This window comes from Dermacentor albipictus, chromosome 2 (genome assembly GCF_038994185.2).
Source record: "Dermacentor albipictus isolate Rhodes 1998 colony chromosome 2, USDA_Dalb.pri_finalv2, whole genome shotgun sequence".
Taxonomy (NCBI): Eukaryota; Metazoa; Arthropoda; class Arachnida; order Ixodida; family Ixodidae; genus Dermacentor; species Dermacentor albipictus.
In genome coordinates this window covers 24294612-24313203 of record NC_091822.1, presented here as the reverse complement: position 1 = coordinate 24313203, position 18592 = coordinate 24294612, and the positions used below count along the sequence as shown (strand labels likewise).

General features: G+C 44.8%; 1 protein-coding gene and 1 long non-coding RNA gene across 3 annotated transcripts in view; one reads left to right on the top strand and one right to left on the bottom strand.

Annotated features, from left to right (window-relative positions):
- The window catches only part of LOC135897924 (uncharacterized), a 127458-nt gene that overhangs the window by 4884 nt on the left and 103982 nt on the right, over positions 1-18592 (bottom strand). The window lies entirely within an intron of this gene.
- LOC135897922 (endothelin-converting enzyme 2-like) overlaps positions 1-18592 on the top strand; it is a 152413-nt gene that overhangs the window by 80278 nt on the left and 53543 nt on the right. For both annotated transcript variants that reach the window (XM_065426609.2, XM_065426611.2), the window contains exons 11-12: positions 7151-7209; positions 17315-17366. In XM_065426609.2, the coding sequence (XP_065282681.1) occupies positions 7151-7209; positions 17315-17366 (111 nt within the window). The remainder of the gene's footprint in view (positions 1-7150; positions 7210-17314; positions 17367-18592) is intronic.

The following is an 18592-nucleotide window of genomic DNA, read 5'->3' as shown; positions in this document are numbered from 1 at the left end:
ATTTTGTTGACGACAAAGCATAATTTTCCTGTTTGCTATTTGCTTTGCAATAAGCTTGCTTTCTTTTTTCTCGTACGTCTGGTTGGTGAAAAAATTGTATTTTTCTAAAAATAATCAAAAATGATTTTATTCAATTTGCATGCAGTTTTCATAATTCAAATTTACATAGAAATTGAAAACTTGATGTTTTCAATTCTATTCAATATTCAATATTCTAGTATATTCAATATTGCCTAGTAATCAGTCGAACCCAGTTATAACACAGGTTTATGCACTAAAAATTGCATTACAGTTGAATTTCCATAATTCAAACTCGAAGGGGCCCAAAAATGTGCTCAAATTAAAAGGAGCTTGAATTAAAGAAAGCTCATTGAATGAAGCACTTAATTGCAGGGCTGCATTAGGCAGCACATATGCACTGGGCAAGCAGAGTGATGAGTTCTGGATATGTGACTCCATTTCAGCAAGGTGCGTGCTACCGTGAAGCGATACACTTTGGTAAAATTTTCACTGCTGTGAAGCGTACAATTGGTGGAATCTGATCAGCAGGTCAAGCACGTCGGCTTTTATACATGAGTCATTGAAGGTTCCAGCGTAATCGCTAGTGCCCGCATGTCTTCTAGAAAGTACTACACAATTCGCATCACACATGCAATCTAATTATAAAAGGTACGGCAAGAACATAGACAATAGTTCGAATCAACGATAACACTCATGTAAGTTCCAAATCACGCAGGCATGCGGAGTGATAACTCCAAGTTGCTAGTGGGTGAAATGCAGTCCCAGCGGAAAGAACAAACAAGTACCGTATTTACTCGATTCTAACGCGCCCCTGATTGGGATGCGCACCTGTTTTTCGTGACCAAAAAAAGGAAAGAAATCGCCCTCAATTGTAACGCGCACCCATTTGCCCGACCTAAAGAAAGAGAAGTCCTTTGCAGTACCACGCACCTCATTCTTTATATAGGAATACAACTTTCTCTCATTTGGAAAAACAAAAATTTACTGCTATACACTAAAGTTGCGATAAATAAAAAAAGTCGCAGTTTTGCCCGAAAGGCGAAGCATCGATTGCGAGAGCAAACTAGTAGACAGCTATACAAAAAGTAAGGATAGTAGTTTTATCGGTCGTATAAACTTTGAAACATTCGCTTACTGACTAAATTAACAAGCATCATGTCACGCGCGCACAAGCAAACATGAATACGTCTCACTCAGTGACCGCGGAAACTTTTTATCAAAATGCTGGAGTGTGGAAGCAGGAGCGAATTAATTGACTTTTGCGAGGCCTCTCTCTTCAACGTGCACTAAGAGAAGAGCACACGACATAGTGGGCCTGGATGCGTAGACTGCCTCCACCACAGATTGCTTTCAAGATAGGGGCCGCATGGCCGTGCCGTACGTAGCAACTGCCGGAGTAGAACACTTATCCTGTTTGCGCCAGTTCCGCACACAAGTTTCGGGAACTCCGAACGCCTGTGATGCGACCCCATTTCTGTCCGCCTCCGCACACGTGATCACTTTCCTTTTAATTGCAGCATCGTGATGAACTCTGCATGTCATTGCAGTCGGCACTTCCATGCTGATAGAGCAAACAGAGAAAATGGGGAGACTGGGAAGACGGACGATGCACTAACCTAAGCACACATGGAGGAAGCTACGGCAGCAAACACTCAAAGCGCATGCGAGGCGACCATTTTGAAATGCCAAAGGCAATATGGTAACGCATATTTAGGGTCATACTCAATTCTAATGCACACACCATTTTTGGACCCATTTTATCGGAAAAAAGTGCGCATTAGATACGAGTAAATACGGTACACATGTCTCTTAAAAAGCTTCAACCCTGTGCTGCAAGCATGAGAGCTAAAAAGTAAAGTACTCATATTAAAGAAAAATAACCAACAGAAACAAGGTCTGAGAGTTCACTGGCGCTGGTAGAAAGGCTCATGGCACACAACATGGACTACTTCAGGTCACGAGTGGTGCTGCTGTGATTGCATAATGCTGTCTGGCACAACCTCATAGTCCATTGCGCCAAGATGCCGGATGATCTTGTAGGGTCCGAAATAACATCACGAAAGTTCCTCACTACGTCCTTGTCGGCATATCAGAGTCCAAAGTTAGACTCGGTTGCCGTGCTGGTATTCCACTGAGCGTCAACAAAGATTGTAGTGCCAGTTGTCGGTCCTGCGCTGGCTTGCTGGTTCTTGATTTGCAGGCAGGCAAGTTGTCATGCTTCCTCGGTAAGCTGTAGATAGGCACTGACGTTGAGATTCTCTTCATTGGTGATGCTCGGGAGCATGACGTCGAGAGTCATCGGGTTCCTTCTGCAAACCAGCTTGAATGGCATGATTTCTTGCACTGCCGTGTTGTAGGGAAACGTTACATACGGAAGGACAGCATCCCACATCTTGTGTTCAATGTCGACCTACATCATTAGCATGTTGGCGAGCATCTTGTTCGGCGTTCCGTTTGGCCATTCATCTGCAGGTGGTAGGCGGGACTCTTCCGGGGACTTGTCTGGCTATACTGCAGGATGGCTTGAGTAAAAGCTGTAAAGCTGTAAAAGCCGTTCCTCTGTACAGTTCAGAAGTACAAAGTACTTCTGGCATACCATGTCGCAGCAGGATGTTCTCAACGAATAATTCCGCTACTTCTGTCACACTACCTTGTGGCAGGGCTTTGGTTTCTGCGCAACAGGTAAGGTGGCCACGACGATCCACTTGTTTCTAGATGTTTACATCGGAAAGAGTCTCAACAAATTCGTCCCGATCTGCAGAAACAGTTGACAAGGAGTCTTAATCAACTAAAATAAAGCCCCTGGCCTTGTTGGCGATGCCTTGCATCGCCGGCAGTCTCGGCATGTTTTGACGTAATGAGCGATGCCGACAGTCAGGCGCAGCCAATAGTAATTCTCTTGTTTTCTAGCGAGCGCACGGGAAAACCCTAAGTGCCATGCAGGGTGTGCAGGATTTCTGGCCGAAGTGCTGCGGACACAACGAGAAAGTCCTTTGCGCAGACTGGGGAGTTCTTCTTCACGGGGACGTGGTTCTATAGCGAAAATGAAGACAATTCACGCCTAAACATCCTCAGGTCAAATTTGGTCTTGCCTTCCAATTACTTAGCAAGGCTTTTTAGCTCTGGGTTTGTTCGCAGCTGTTTGGTGAAGTTGTCGGCACTCGTGGTCCCCGAGAAGGTGTCCTCATCTTGCAGCAGCGAGTCAGCGGTGACGCGAGACAGGCAATCCGCATCAGAGTGTTTCTGTGCAGACTTGTAGACCATGGTAACATCAAATCCTTGCAATCTGAGGCTCCATTGTGCTAGGCGTCCTGACGGGTCCTTTAAGTTTGCCAGCCAACACTATGCGTGGCAGTCGCTCACAACTTTGAAGGGCCTACATACAGGTAAGGTTGCACTAGTTTGGCTTCCACTTTCGATGGTGAGCAGCTAGCGTGAGCTATGATGCGTTGGACTCCATCCTTCCTTTGAACTAGTGCGTCTATGTGGATTTCTGTATCGGCATTTTCATTGAAGCAGTCAAATACTGGTGGTGACCGCAGGTGGCACTTAAGCTCTTGGAATGCTTCAGCTTGTGGCACTTGCTACTTGAACTTGACTTCTGATTTTAGGAGATGGGGCCAATTGCTTGGTGATGCAAAAAAAGTCCTTAACAAAGCGCCTATAGTAGGCAGACGCCAAGGAATCTATGTACTGCTTTCTTGTTGATGGGCTGCGAGAATTTCACTATCACAGCTGTTTTCTGTGGGTCAGGATGGACTGCGAACTTGATAATCATGTGGCCCCGGAACATGAGCTCTTCGTACGCGAAGCAGCATTTTTCCGGCTTAAGGGTGAGCCCAGATGACATGATTGTCTTAAAAGCGGTTCCAAGCTGCCTGAGGTGATCGTCGAAGTTTCCGACAAGGATCCAAATAGACGAGACACGTCTGCCACTTTAGGTCTGCCAGGACCGTATCCATTATGCACTGGAGTGTTGCATGTGCTGAGCAGAGACCAAACGGCATAACCTTGAATTTGAAGAGGCCATCCGGCATAATAAAGGTGGTCTCTTCTCTGTCCCTCTCGTCGACTTCGATTTCCCAGTAGCCACTTTTCAGATCCATTGACGAAAAATGTTTTGCATCGCAGAGTCAGTCCAGTACGTCATCCATTTGGGGGAAGGGCTATACAGTAAAAGCTCATTAATTCACAACTCATTAATTCTAAATTTTGGATAATTCGAAGTAGCCGCCGCGGTCCTTCCAACCACATATAGAAGGCAATATGTAACGCATCCCGCTAATTCACACTGAAATCCGCACCGCCACCGGTAATTTGAACTCCGCGCCATCGTAGATGGGGAGAGTACTGATGCGCAGGAGCATGTTGGCGATGCTGGCTTTGCCGCACAGTTTGCTCTTTCCATTTGTGGCCCTTTGTTTAGGGCTGACTGGAAAGAGATGCATTTGCTCCTGACTAGGCATGGCCAATGCCTCCATAGCAGATCGATTCTCTCCCTTTCTCAAGAGCTTCAAGATAAAAACCCGGATGCGGTGCTGCGTGTTTCTTTTTTCTTTCTTTACATCTTTCTCTTACATTTCGGACGTTATGCTCTTTCTGTACGTAGTGTTCTGCCAAGAAGAACCAGGTAATATCTGAAACATGGCAGCTGTGACGTTTATCGACACTCGCAGTACCAAAAAGCACAGCCTTTGAGATTCATAGCTATTACACATATCCCAGAATCACTTGGATACGTGTTTGACCGCTGCCTGTACATATAGTGAAATTCGCCAGCGTGCATCTGGTGCAGCTATGAAAGTACAATGGAAACTAATGTCGCAGCAGGTTGTGCTGCATTTCGCAAGTGCATTTTAGAGTGTAGCTCTTTTTCCTGGTGCAAGCATCAGCAGCACAAAGGCACGTTTTTAGTCCGACGTTTTCAGCACGCATTGCTTGTGGCCAGTCACGCTATGCCGCTTGCGCTGCGCCAGCCGAAATGCCATCCCCTCTAGACTTCGACGCACGCGACAGTGGCTGCTCTCTTCGGCATGTGCACAAAACAAACCCCAACTCGCACGCCGCTTTGAACACTTTGAACGGCTGTGTGTGACCGTCAGCGAAGCAATGTGGGTACCTTTTTTCTCTGCGCCATGCATTGTGGGTCGACGCAGTCGGCACGACGAACGTACAGATGGGGCAAGAACCATCTCGATGTTGGGCGCATCAGACCACGTTGGCCGCGTCCGGTTGCATTGGCTGCGCCAGTGCTTCGAACTATAGACTTTGTTGTTCTCGCCAACGTGATGTGGCATGTGCGCATGCGTGCTCACGCTACATCGGACTATATACGCACCTTAACTGAGCAGTTTTTTTTCTGACTTCCATTAGTTGGAATTTGATATAATTCGAATTTTCGTAGCATCCTCGCGGATTCGAATTAACAAGCTTTTACCGTACAGTGGTGGTGGTGGCAGCTGCTGAGCACCTGCTTGACTTTTTGGCACACTGCATTGCCATGCCATGAGGTGTTGCCTCTGAGGCATGGCAGTGCACAGAAACACTTTGGCCATCTCTCATTTGGGCTGCAAAGAAAGACAAGACTGCATGATTTGTTGACATAGGTCGGCAGAATAATTGAATAACTCACCCAAGCTCACTCACCGATCTTGGTACACATAAAGGCATACTGAATGACTCATGTAGCGAATTTTTATGTGCAAAGACAGGGCTTCCAACTAAATTCTAGTTTGATGCGCCGGGAACGTCCAAATCGACGGATTTTAACAAGTGGAACTCGAAACGAGCGAAGTTTAACAAGATTGTCATCTGTAAATTCCTCCAAACTGGAAATAATGCCAGACGTTGTTCCGCATACACCAAAAAGGAATGAATGGAGATGTTTCCTAGTTGTGAGATTGTGTTAAGGGTGACATCCACAGAAAGAGTGTTTTTCCGGGGGTTTGCCTGAATTTCTTCAACTCGGCCTGAACAAGCTTTGCCTGTTCAGCGAGTTTAAGACGTTTGTAGCTGTTCACCTTTTCTGGTACCAAGTTGCTGACTGGTAAAGTCCTACTTAATTTTTTTCTTCGCATGGAGGCTAAACACCAAGGTAAAGTCCTCCTCCAAGGCCATCTCTTCCGTTAATGATTCTTCAGAAGACAAATGTGAGGCAGCACTAATGTCAAAATGGTTGACCATGCCCAAAAACAGTGAACTGTTCATCCAGGGTCTGCTCGTGTTGGAGCAGATTGTCCCCATTGCGCAGACTGACAGCGTCTAGGGAATGCCGGAAAAGACAAAAAAGTACTGAGGTACCAAAGCACAGGCTCTGCTGTTAAGGCACTCCGTCCCGCTCCGATGAAACTCTGCATTGTATCAAAGACGTCCATGACACGAGATGCCACTGGCATGGGTGCCCACCCTGTGGCAGGGCCTTAACCATCCGATGTTGCAAAATTATTGTGTGCAATCCTGACTAGGTTGTCATCACTAATTTCTTTGCCAGTGGCATCTCTGCTCACAATGCACATTCGCAGCTTGGTGGCATCAGTTCTTTATCTAAATGGCATCAAAAGCAGTCGGCCCGAATAATAATGACAAAACATTCCTAATACTATGTTCTCACCTTGAGATAAAACTGAATGGTGGCTGATTTTGCCATTTATTTGTTGCTGTTATGCCTCAAAGCAAGTAGTAGACAGGCCAAAGTGGGCAGCCTCAGATCGAAGCAGGCAGCCTTGGCGCTGCCATATTTTTACGCAATCATGCTAACCCATAGTAGCCACTACCATGAGGTAGTCCTCATGCGATTAGTGCCATCCACAAGTTACCGCACGTAGTCCGCACATGCACACCACTGTGCTTATCTTTGCCTTCCTAGCTTGAGTTGTAGCGCTTTGTGATCCATAATTTTCATGGCAGTGCTTCCAAAATTGCATGGTGATGCGCTCACACATATGTTTCTGAGAAAATGGTATTGCAAGTGCTATGCAGATGATTGATGCTATATTAAAAGGGGCTTTCTGTAGTTTGCATCTGTTTGCAACTGCCTTGAAGTCCTAGAGATCACACATAAGAAAGCGGCTGTCTAACCAGCGATACACTAAACATGTATTTTGACATGCATTGTGTCTCTTGTGTGCAGGTGGACCATCTCAGCAGTTGACAGCCATCCCGTATACAACCAAGAGCTGAACTCAATTGGTGAGTTTTCTTTTTGCATGTCGTGGCCACTGCAGGTACATTTTTACCTGGTAGCACATCATGTATTTACTCTTGTTTATTGCTTGCTGCTTGTTAGTGCTGGTGATCGACTTACACTCCAGCTAGGCCAAGAGTCAAAACATGCTATAGCCCTAGTTGGTCTGTCTACATTGTGAGTGAATAAACTGCTGGGTTTAATAATGAGCTGGTGCTTATCTCACTAAGTACTGGCTTACAGGCAATCAGCTGGAGATGCACAACAGAAGTATGATGTGACAATGAGAAAAAAGCTGTGGTATGTTCCTAAAACATTCATGTAACCTATAGGTGTAAAAATACTAGTGGAATCTTGTAACAATATGAATTTTCTATAGATCTATGACAAACACTTTCTTTTCAAAACTGTACGACCACCAAGGAAGGCAGGAAAATCGTGGATAACAGAAAGAACATATGAAAATGATAAAGCGCAAACATTGCAAGTACCATTAGTTCTTATCCTGAAATAGTATTAAAAGAATTCAAGGTTTTTAGAAACAAACTATATGCTGAACTTCAGCAAGTGATGCACGCTTACTATCAGCACATGTTTGCATCAGTTATTCAGCAGCGTGCTGACATGGTGTGGTGAATAACAAATAAGGCACTAGGTCATACCACCAAAATGTGTACAGTATTATGTATCACGGTTCTCAATTGAGCTCTAATGCACTTGCAGACTACTTTAATGAGCACTCTGTGAACCTTGCCTTTTCTTGTGCTGATTCTTTGCCACCCTCGTCGGAAAGAAGAATGTTTCGGAAAGCATCTTCGTTCATCCTACAGGATGAGCAGGAGGTGCTCAACACATTTGATGGTTCACTGAATACAGTCGAACCAACTTAGACTACTTCAGGAATACTTTGCCACGAAAAATACTTTAATGTGTACAACAGAAGCAGAGTTATTGGAAATCAAACACACCCTTTGTGGTGCTTTTGCTCTTTCTCAATGCCTTTCACTGTGAAGGCTACGGCGGAGCAGAGTGGGCCCACAACACCCCGCCTACCAAACGTAGTCCTGGTGCACAGCTCAAATCTGATTTTGGATGTTTCCTGTAGATGCAACTGTTTCCAATTTTCGCACCTACAACGCACCAAACGTATTCAAATGTGCCAAACGCAGTTGTCCTCAATGAACCGCAGTGCACTCGGTCAGTCGACTCATCGCGGCACCTCGTGGCGGCGGCAGTATCTGCGCTATGTAGCTGACCGGAAGCTACATGCAACATCAGCGTTTGCTTTCTGCGCGACAGGGCTAAAGTGCGCGCTCAAGTTCATATGCTCCTGTCTGGCTGTGCTACGTTATGTGGACTGGCTTTGCGCTGCACCAGTTTGACTGACGGATTGTAGCTACATCCAACTTGCGCATTTTGAAGTGCTATCAACCGCTTAATCATTACGAAGTGAAGCCTGCCAAGGTGTCTAACCAGGAGCGGCCAGAAGTGAGCATGCGCTGGCAAGCGTGCATGTGCTCCGACCTTAAGTTTTGCGGGGTTCGAGGCTGGTCGAGTGTTCAAAACTACTTAAAATTAGCGAGACCCTACGGCTACGACACCGATAAGGAGAATGGCCCAAGTTGAATTCCTACACGGGCGGCCGCAGCCAAGTGTGAGCAGACGATGGTCGGCTTCTTCCGGAATGATGTAATTATTATTGAAATTTGAATACATATCTTTGCTTACTTCAACCTATTTATTAAACTGCATCAGTAGAGAGAGAGAGAAATTTATTTACAGAAAGGTAGAGAGGTCTGCCTGTGCTATAACTTGCTCTGGCCTGCTACTCTACACTGGGGAAAAGGGACGGGGAGGGAAAGGGCAGATGAATGATGATGATGGTATAAGGAAGAGATGCGTATATACAAATTTACAGAGTTGTGGCATCTCTAAAGCCGTGCGTCCAGCCCAGTGGCTTGGAGAAAAGCTATAGGGGCACTTGTTATCAGGGCTGCGCTGTTTGCATTAGGCCAAGGACCTAAAAGAAACTCGTCTGATAGCGGCCTCTTATGGATCTTTGCAATGGAAGAGACCAGTTGCTGTCGTTCTTGCCCAAACACGGGACACACCCAAAATATATGATAAAGTGTCTCTGGCATTTCACAGTATTCACAGTTTACTGGGCTACTGTCACTGCCACCTATCATATGTCTATCAGTAAGTATACCCAGTAATGGTAGGAAGAAGCGCACTGATCCAAATGCCCTTTTTGATTGATGTCAGCTGCTGGCCAATAGCAGCCTCATATGGGGATTCCCTATATTACGAAATAAAACGTCCAGAAAAGATAAAGAAGCAGGCTTCTCTTGAATAGAGAGCATTTGAAAGCAATATGACTTCATGCTCCACTTGCGAGATTCACGCATCGCGCATGACTGCAAAATTTGGCTGAGATGTTCGCAGCAGCGTATGCTATCTGTGGAAAGTGTTTTCCCATCGAGACCGAGGGGTGCTTCGGGATCCCTTTAAATCACGTACTGCTATAACGACTGCTTCAAACCAGAGGGCATACAGCAGCCCGTGCCCCACTCCAGTCCAACTGCGATGATGATATGGCTTTCGAGATGAGCGAGCAAGCAACTGCCTCGCATGGATTTCGGAAGCTGCAAAGAAGCTCATGCATGGTCACCTGTTTTCAAGGCACACCACCACGGCAGGAGCACGCTGCATGCAACATAAACAGCATGTGGCGAAGTATGCGCTGGCATGCAGTCGTAATGTCGAGACCTTGGTGTTCGTGCTTGCACCGCGAGCACATGCCACCCAACTTTATTTATTTATTTATTTATTTATCTATCTATCTATCTATCTATCTATCTATCTATCTATCTATCTATCTATCTATCTATCTATCTATCCATCTATCCATCTATCTATCTATCTATCTATCTATCTATCTATCAATCAATCAATCAATCAATCAATCAATCAATCATACCCTCAGGGCCAGAGGCATTACAAAGGGGAGTGGTACAAAAGAAAATGTGGTACATGGGAAGTAAACAAAACGCAGCGATTAATATGAACGATACGCAATGCCAGAATACGAGAGGTTTCTTTGCAGAGAATGTTAGCTGCTGTGTCACAAAAAAGAAATTCCTGGTTATACAATGTTAGCTAAAGTTTCATGAAAGAGGCTGTTATCAGTAGTATTTATGATATCAGCGGGAAGGTGGTTCCAATCTATACATGTGCGAAGGAAAAAAGACTGGGAGAAATGCTTTGTGTGGTATAGATATGTCCCAACTTTATGACAGTGATCAACACGCTGTGATACATAATGAGGTCTTGTAAAGAATTGCGTGTACAGTGTAGGATGATGACAAATCCTATGAAAGAGTGCTATACAGGCAATTCTGCATCGAACAGATAGCAAAGGAAGACGAAGATTAACGTTTCGTGGAAGAAATGCTCGCAGTTCTATAATAATTAGAAAAGATAAATTGAACTGAGTTATTTTGGACAAGTTCTAAAGTTGTTTTTAGGTTATCCTGACCAGGATCCCATACAGAAATAGCATATTCTAATTTAGGACATATTAGAGTTTTATAGAGTAGGTGTTTTAGGTTAGAAGGCCATTTTTGTCATCTTTTGCCATTCCAACCGAGGGTGCCAACCTTTAGCGTCCACGCGTAGCGGCGTCGGTGAGCACTACAGGACCCCCCGCCCAGACAAAACGGCGAAATGTACTCATCGACAAAATGTAGACAGTGCCATCTTGGTTACATGCAGATCCGCAGATGTGCCGGAGACATCTGCAGGGAGCTTTATAAGAGGCGTCTCAAGGTAGGCCGATTTGAGGCAGTCAAATGAAACTACCTCTTCATGACCATTTAATAGGATCGTGGCAGACTTCGTCATCTTGTAGAGGACATGGTATGCCCCATGGTAGGAGGTTGTAAGAGGCGCCTTTGCAGCATCTCGTCTGAGAGAAACGTAAGTGGAAAACGCAACATCCGGATGCAAAGATGCTGTGGTCCAAAGATCAAGGCAGGATGGGGCACAGTTGCTGAATGCAGTCTTGTAGGCTTTGAAGGTACTGCAGTGGCTGGGGCAAGGTGTCCGAAGGAACGGAAAAGTCTCCAGAAAGCTGCAAGGGCGCACCATAGACGAGTTCGGCCAGAGGACAGCCAAGGTCACGGCGAAGGACAGCACGTAGGGCAAGAAGCACCATAGGAAGGTGGTCGACCCAGTGCTCCCGATCCAAGCGCACAGTGAGGGCAGCTTTGAGCTGGTGATGGAGCCACTCAACCATGCCGTTGGCGCTGGGATGAGATGCACTGGTGAGACGGTGTATAGCGCCAAGTAGGCGGTTGAGGGAAGTGAAGAGGGAACAGTCAAATTGCCGGCCGCGATCAGTGGTCACGATGCTGGGGTAGCCGATACAGGAAACCCATGCTGAAATGAAGGTTTTGGTGACCGTTTCCGTAGTGATGTCCAAGACATAAAAGCGTGGTCATGCTTGGAGAACGGCAGTATGCTGACCTCAGCACCAGTGTCTACAAGGAAGCGCTGGTGGGAAATGCGACCCATGACGATGAAAAGGCAGCTGGGCTGTAAGGTGAGGTCACATGGCACCGTCAGTGATCTCGCAGTGCTTTTCCCGACCACTGGCATGGGGACTTGGACTGGCGGGCACGGTGCTGGAAAGTGCGATGGCGCCAGCAAATAGGCGAGCTTTGAGGATTTCGCAAGCGGGGACTGCTCGGGGGACGGCGGCTGGGGCGTGAGAAGGAGCCACGCTGGTCGTGAGAGAATGTCCGAAGGGTGTCAATGGGGACGGCAAGCTGGTCGATCCGGGACTCTAAGCAGGCCATGAGAGAGAAGTCGCGTCGTGGACTCGATCAGCGAGCTGGGCGAGGCGGTCAAGGGTCAAGTCTCCTGCAGCAGTCAAGACATGGCAGGCGGAATGCGGCAAGCACTGCAGGAAGTGCTCCTTCAACAGCGCACCGTTCGCGTCCACGGTGCATGCTGTAGAGCAGCTGGGAAGGGTCGGGATCTCCCAGCTTCTCAGAGGTGAGCAGGTGCTGGAGGCACGCACTTTCAGGCGCCATGGTGCGGTCCAAAATACTCTGCTTCAGTTGCCAGCAAGGAGCATCCCTCTAAGATGCAGCGATGTCGTCCGCCACCTCGGGAACAACCTCAGGAGACAGGTAGGCAAATAAGTGGCGACACCAAGAAGTTTCCGAGGAGATGTGGTGTAGATCGAAGGAGGCTTCGACCTAGGTGAACGAAACCCTTGGGTTCTGCGCCAGAACGGGGGCAGGCAAAGCTTTAGAGCTGCGACGTCCCATGGGCATGAAGTAGTGTCGGGCAGAAGGTTGCCTGCGGGCGGTAGGTTGCTGTCGTTGGTCACCTCGTAGTCCACAGTCACCAATTTCGCAAACCGAGGGGTCACAGTGAAGTGCCAGGACCAGAGGACCAGCGTAGCAAGCTCTTAGAATGGAATAGCATGTGCCGTGCTTGCGCCACGAGCACACGCTTCCCAAATTTATTTTTGTCACCTTTTGCCAAGCCGACCGAGGACGCTGACCTTCAGCATTCGCGCGTAGCAGTGTCGGTGGACGCTACAGTAGGATGCCTCAGCAGTTTTTAAAGTTTACACTTCCAGCCTACTAGAACGCTTTACCATATGGCTTTGCTCTCTTGTGCAGAGTACAGTCATGTCCCGCTGGTAGTGAAATATATCACAAGCTCTGGAATAAAAAATTTCGACTGCAGTTGCAGTTTCTAAATAACAGCTGATCAGAACCAGTCGCTGCTTAAAAGAGCTACACGACACTGTATTTCATTCTTTTGATGGATGCTTCAAACGGAACTCTGTAGCTAGGTGCGGGGATGCACCGGGAACAAAAATGACACTGAAAATCTTGTTTTCAGACCAAAGAGCTGCCAAATTTCAACTGCTGATGCCAGCTTCAGTATGATTCATTTTAGATCATATTTAAAGGCGAGTTCGTATATAATGAACTACTGATATAATGACCTCTCAAGTTTGTTATGAACAAGTTCGACTGTATTAAAGCACTCAATGTGGACAATTTGCAGATATAGCTCAAGCATTGTATCGGTTACATTTCCCCAATACTAGCACACATATTCACTTTAGTATTTTTGTCGGTATATGTTCCATATGCAATGAAATGTGCTAGGGTTTCAGCTATATATAAAGTGAGAAGGGGGGGGGGGGATAAAATTTCTTCGGCAGCTATAGGGCCATTTCTGTACCAGCACTGTTTTCAAAAAAATCTTGTAAAAATAATCTCTGGTCATGTGCCAAATTTTTTTACAAGTTTAGTGTTATAACTAATGCACATTTTGGATTTAGAAAAGAAAGGTGAACAGAATCCGCTCTGCTTCCATTAAATAATCTGTTTTACAGAACATAGAAAAACACATGTTTACACTTGATCTCTTCCTTGATGTTACTGAAGCATTCGATTGCTCAATGACATTAATAAAGAATCTCCACTTTTATGGTTATACATGGTAATTGTATCATCATCATCACGATATTTTTATGACCACTGTAGGACGAAGGCCTCTCCAAGCGATTTACTCCTCTCTTGAGCTTATTCGAACTTGCGGCTTCAAATTTCCCAATTTCATCACTCCACCTCTGCCATCCTCAGCTGTGGTTCCCTTCCCTTGGCACCCATTCTGTAACTCTGATGGACAACCTGCCCTGTGCATTAGATGGCCTGCCCAGCTCCATTTTTTTCCTACTGGAATATCGGCAATCCCCGTTTGCTCTTTGATCCAAACCGCTCTCTTCCTGTCTCTTAACATTACGCCTAACATTTTTCATTCCATCTCTTTTTGCGCGGTCCTTAATTTGTTCTCGAGCTTCTTTGTTAACCTCCAAGTTTTTGCCCCATATGTTAGCACCAGTATAATTCAATGATCTTTTCAACAACAACAGTAGGCTCCCGGTCAGGATTTGCTAATGCCTGCCGTATGCACTCCAACCCTTTTTATTGTTCTGTAACTTTCCTTCTCATGGTCAGGGCCTCTTGTGAGTAATTGACCTAAATAAACATCATCATCATCATCATCATGGTTATGCCCACCGCAGGGCAAAGGCCTCTCCCATACTTCTCCAACTACCCTGGTCATGTACTAATTGTGGCCGTGTGGTCCGTGCAAACTTCTTAATCTCATCTGCCCACCTAACTTTCTGTCGCCCCCTGCTACGCATGCTTTCCCTTGGAATCCAGTCCGTAACCTTAATGACCATCGGTTATCTTCCCTCCTCATTACGTGTCCTGCCCATGCCCATTTCTTTTTCTTGATTTCAACTAAGACGTCAATAACTAGACGTTTGTTCCCTCGCCCAATCTGCTCTTTTCTTATCCCTTTATGTTACACCCATTATTCTTCTTTCCATAGCTCGTGGCGTCGTACTCAATTTAAGTAGAACCCTTTTCGTAAGCTCGTTGCATCGTACTCAATTTAAGTAGAACCCTTTTTGTAAGCTTGTTGCGTCGTACTCAATTTAAGCAAAACCCTTTTCGTAAGCCTCCAGGTTTCTGCTCCATACGTGAGTACTGGTAAGACACAGCTATGTCTTACCATACTCCTGCACAGACTCTAGAGGCTGACTGGCGATCATGAATTCTTGTTCCCTTTCCAGGCTATTGAACATTACCTTTGTCTTCTGCATATTAATGTTCAACTCTGTTTTTACCCTTTGTATTGCATTGTTTAAATCTTAAATGTCGTCCCTGTTACCAAATAGATTTGATGTACCAGAAGGCAGTGTGTTAGGGCCACTCTTATTCAATATAAATATCAATGATATTGTAGACATAGAAACAAAGGCACAATGTATAATATATGCTGATTATAAGTCTGTCCTAATTTCTGGCTATGCTGGTGGCAATCTGGTGTCAGAAGGTGACAAAACTCTTGCTGTGTCAACAGAGGGGTCCAAAATAAATCCAAATAAGGTTAACCTGATGAATACAAAGGGCACAAGTTTTTGTGCAGTAAATGAAGTGGTAACATTTAAAGCAGCTTATTTCTTGATGGCCAGAAAATTAATATAGTTGATTGCCACAAAATTCTAAGAGTTCACATTTCTCGTCTACATTAGGTTGCAAATGCGAAGGTTGTGGGTTCGGTTCCCACCTATGGCAAGTTGTTTATTCATCCACTTTAATTTCCATTAATTAATTGTTTCTTTATTTAATTTATTAAGCACAAGTAATTTCTCCTATGTTGTCCTTGGTGTCAGTGTTTGTCGGCTCCTTATGATATAGCCACACTAGTTATTTATATCAGTAAAGAACTTTCTTCAGTAATCGGGAGAGTAGCTTGCTGCCGCATTTTGCTCCCAGTTACAGCCCAGCAATAAACAATTAGGCTTCGTTTAATTCACATTTAACTTCTTGCACTTTAATATCGCATACGACAAATAAAAGTAGCATAAATAGGCTTCTCGTTCCATAGAAAAAAATATTCACCTTATTAGGAATATGAATTCACTATCCACAAGATATGCTGTCCCAAATTCAGTATAATTGAAGTTGAACATATTTACACTTTCCATTTATTACAGGCTATGCAATTTTCATCTACAACAGTTAAAACCTTTTTCACGAATCTGGCGTCTCTAGAAAGTTGTGAAATTGTTGTAAACACATGAAATTCAGACACATGGATGATTCTATACTCTTGCTTAATTTACAAGCACCAATCTTTACTGCATAACCTTCCACTTACTCAAAATCAATATGCAGACACAAATGGCTTAAATTAGCGGTAGTTTAGTTCATATCTTGCTCATTTGTGAAATTAGAATGTTACTAAATTAGTATCATGGTGATATTTACAGTGTGCAATGTTATTTATTAGAATGTATCTTGTGTGTGCATATGTAGAATGTTTTAGTGGTGACATGGGAATGGTGTTGAGTAAATAGTTGTAGATATTTGAAGGCTACTGTTACTTAACATTGTGATTTTTGGCAGTATCCAGTGAGATATATTAGAATGTATTCTGCATGCATGTTTGTAGACTGTCTTAACGTTTGTATGAATTGAGTTTTCTAAGTACAGTCTATTTCTGTTAATTCGACTTTGACATGACCTACGAAATTGATCGAATTATCCAGCAGGTTGAAATAAACAAGATGCATAAAAAATGCCAAAACGCCGTCAAATCATTTGGCAGTGTTTTCCAGAGTTTAACACACACCCTGAATCAAATGCGTGCCCACTTTCTATGTGTTTAATGTAGAAGAGTAATGTAGCAACTACATTAAAGCTCCTAAGCAAAGTAGAAATCTAACGCGTGCCAGATTTTATAGCAAGAAAAATATATGTGCTGCATAATGGCAGCCGGTTTCCTAGTCAGCTTCGCCTCTTGCTTTTTTAAAGTTAGCCTCGCCGCAGTACATTTGTGTTATGCGGTAAAGCATACAAATGCCACCCACAACGGTGTTTTGGTTTCGTATCTGTTTGCACCGTGCAGCCAACTTTTTGGCCCTATTTTGTTGAAAAAAGAATGTGCACTTGGAATTAGGCAAATACCATAATCTGACATTGTGAGCTATGGTTATTGCTGAAGATCTTCCTAGGGCTGGCTAAAAACAGGCATTTTCAACAAGTGATGACTTGTGTTCAACACATTTACCGTCCCCTAAGCTCCGCTGAAACAGGCACTGCCACTACAGGGGTCGCTATTGGGGTCACCATAGGGGTCAAGTTGGAATTATCTAGCAAAGGCCAATTTTAGGATCGAAATAACGAAAGTGTGGGCCCATAGATATGCATGGGCACTGGCCAGGACCTTCGGTTGAGCCGCGGTGGCCACAGTGCTGTGAAAGTAGTGCGCGACGGAACAGACAAATGTTACTCCTTCCACGTGCCCAAAGTCAGTCAGACCAAGAGCCTCCCTCCTGCAGCTTGCGCAAAGGAGCCACTCGCGACCAAGATTGCGATTGAAGGGCTACTAGCTTCCGTATGGCTGGCTTTCCTTGGGGACAAAATGATCTCTATATGTATGTTGTATGTTTTGGCTGTGATCACTGATGTGCTTCACTTGTTGCTTCCGAATTGGTTTCAGTGGTGCCCTTGGCAGCATTGCAGCAGCCAGTCTTCTCTCTGGATGAACACCCGTGAGTTCTTGCATCCCTGTGCTGCATTCGTTATGCAAATGCACAGTCAGTGCATTCTAGCAGCACTGGCAGGTTATAAAAGTAGGCTGTGCAACGATCACTGCAATGGGAATAAGTAACAGCATAGCGAGCTGAGAGCAACGAGCATGTAATGGTTAAATGGTTAAAGCGTGTGACCACTGGTATAGCAGAGTAATGGAATCAAAAATAGCAGAGGCCTAAATCGTGGGATGAGATTATGAAGTTTGCAGCAATGGGTTTTGCAAGTGCAGGAATTTACTAATACAAGGCAAGTAACCAGAAATTACTGGCTGATGTGTGTGTTTTGTAATTGACTTAAAGCAGCTGATAATGCTATGGAATATCTTCCCCATGTGACTCAGTGATAAAATAGATAGATAAACTTCGCAGTTCATTTTAAGAAATGTAGATTTAAGTGCTAAAACGCTGCTTGAGAATCTCGACTGCAGACATTTCCTCATATTTCTGGCAGTGTCATGCCAGAAATGTCAGTTCTTCTCCCACTACCATGTATAGACATATTTATACACTTCAAATATTGAATACATCAACTTGAATGTCACTGCTCAAAAAGGAGTGCTGATGTTAAAGTTTGTTCTTCCATTCTTTGTGTGTGTGTGTGAAGGTCCTCGAACTGGAAACCTTAGAAAAAAAATACTAGCAAGACTCGGAGTGCCCTAGACGATATTTACTATGATAGATTTTCTACAGAGCAGTTTCAGTGTTGTTTTCCATGAAATCTATATGTCATGATGTCATGACTGAGAGGGCAGATAGCTGCATAACAGACCAGCAAGCAATCATAATGTCCTGCTCCCGCATGACCACCCTCTGTGCCATGGCCTGCTGGGAAACAAAACCAACACTGGTTTGTAAAAAGAAAAAAGAAAAAATCTGTTAAGGTATTTGATAGGGTTTTGCAGTCAAGGACCTTCACTTGACAAAAAAAAATTCAAGTCAGAAGTGTCATCTCACTACTCCTTTAAGCAAAGCATTGGTATTAGTTATATGTAACAATGGCTTCTGATATAGGCGGAGAGAGTTCATTATTCCGGGGGTGACTGGGGCCCGACCAGCTTCCCGAATCCCATATATCTTCATCATCAACAACCTGTTTTATGTCCACTGCAGGACGAAGGCCTCTCCCTGCGATCTCCAATTACCCCTGTCCTGCACCAACCGATTCCAACTAGCGCCCACAAATT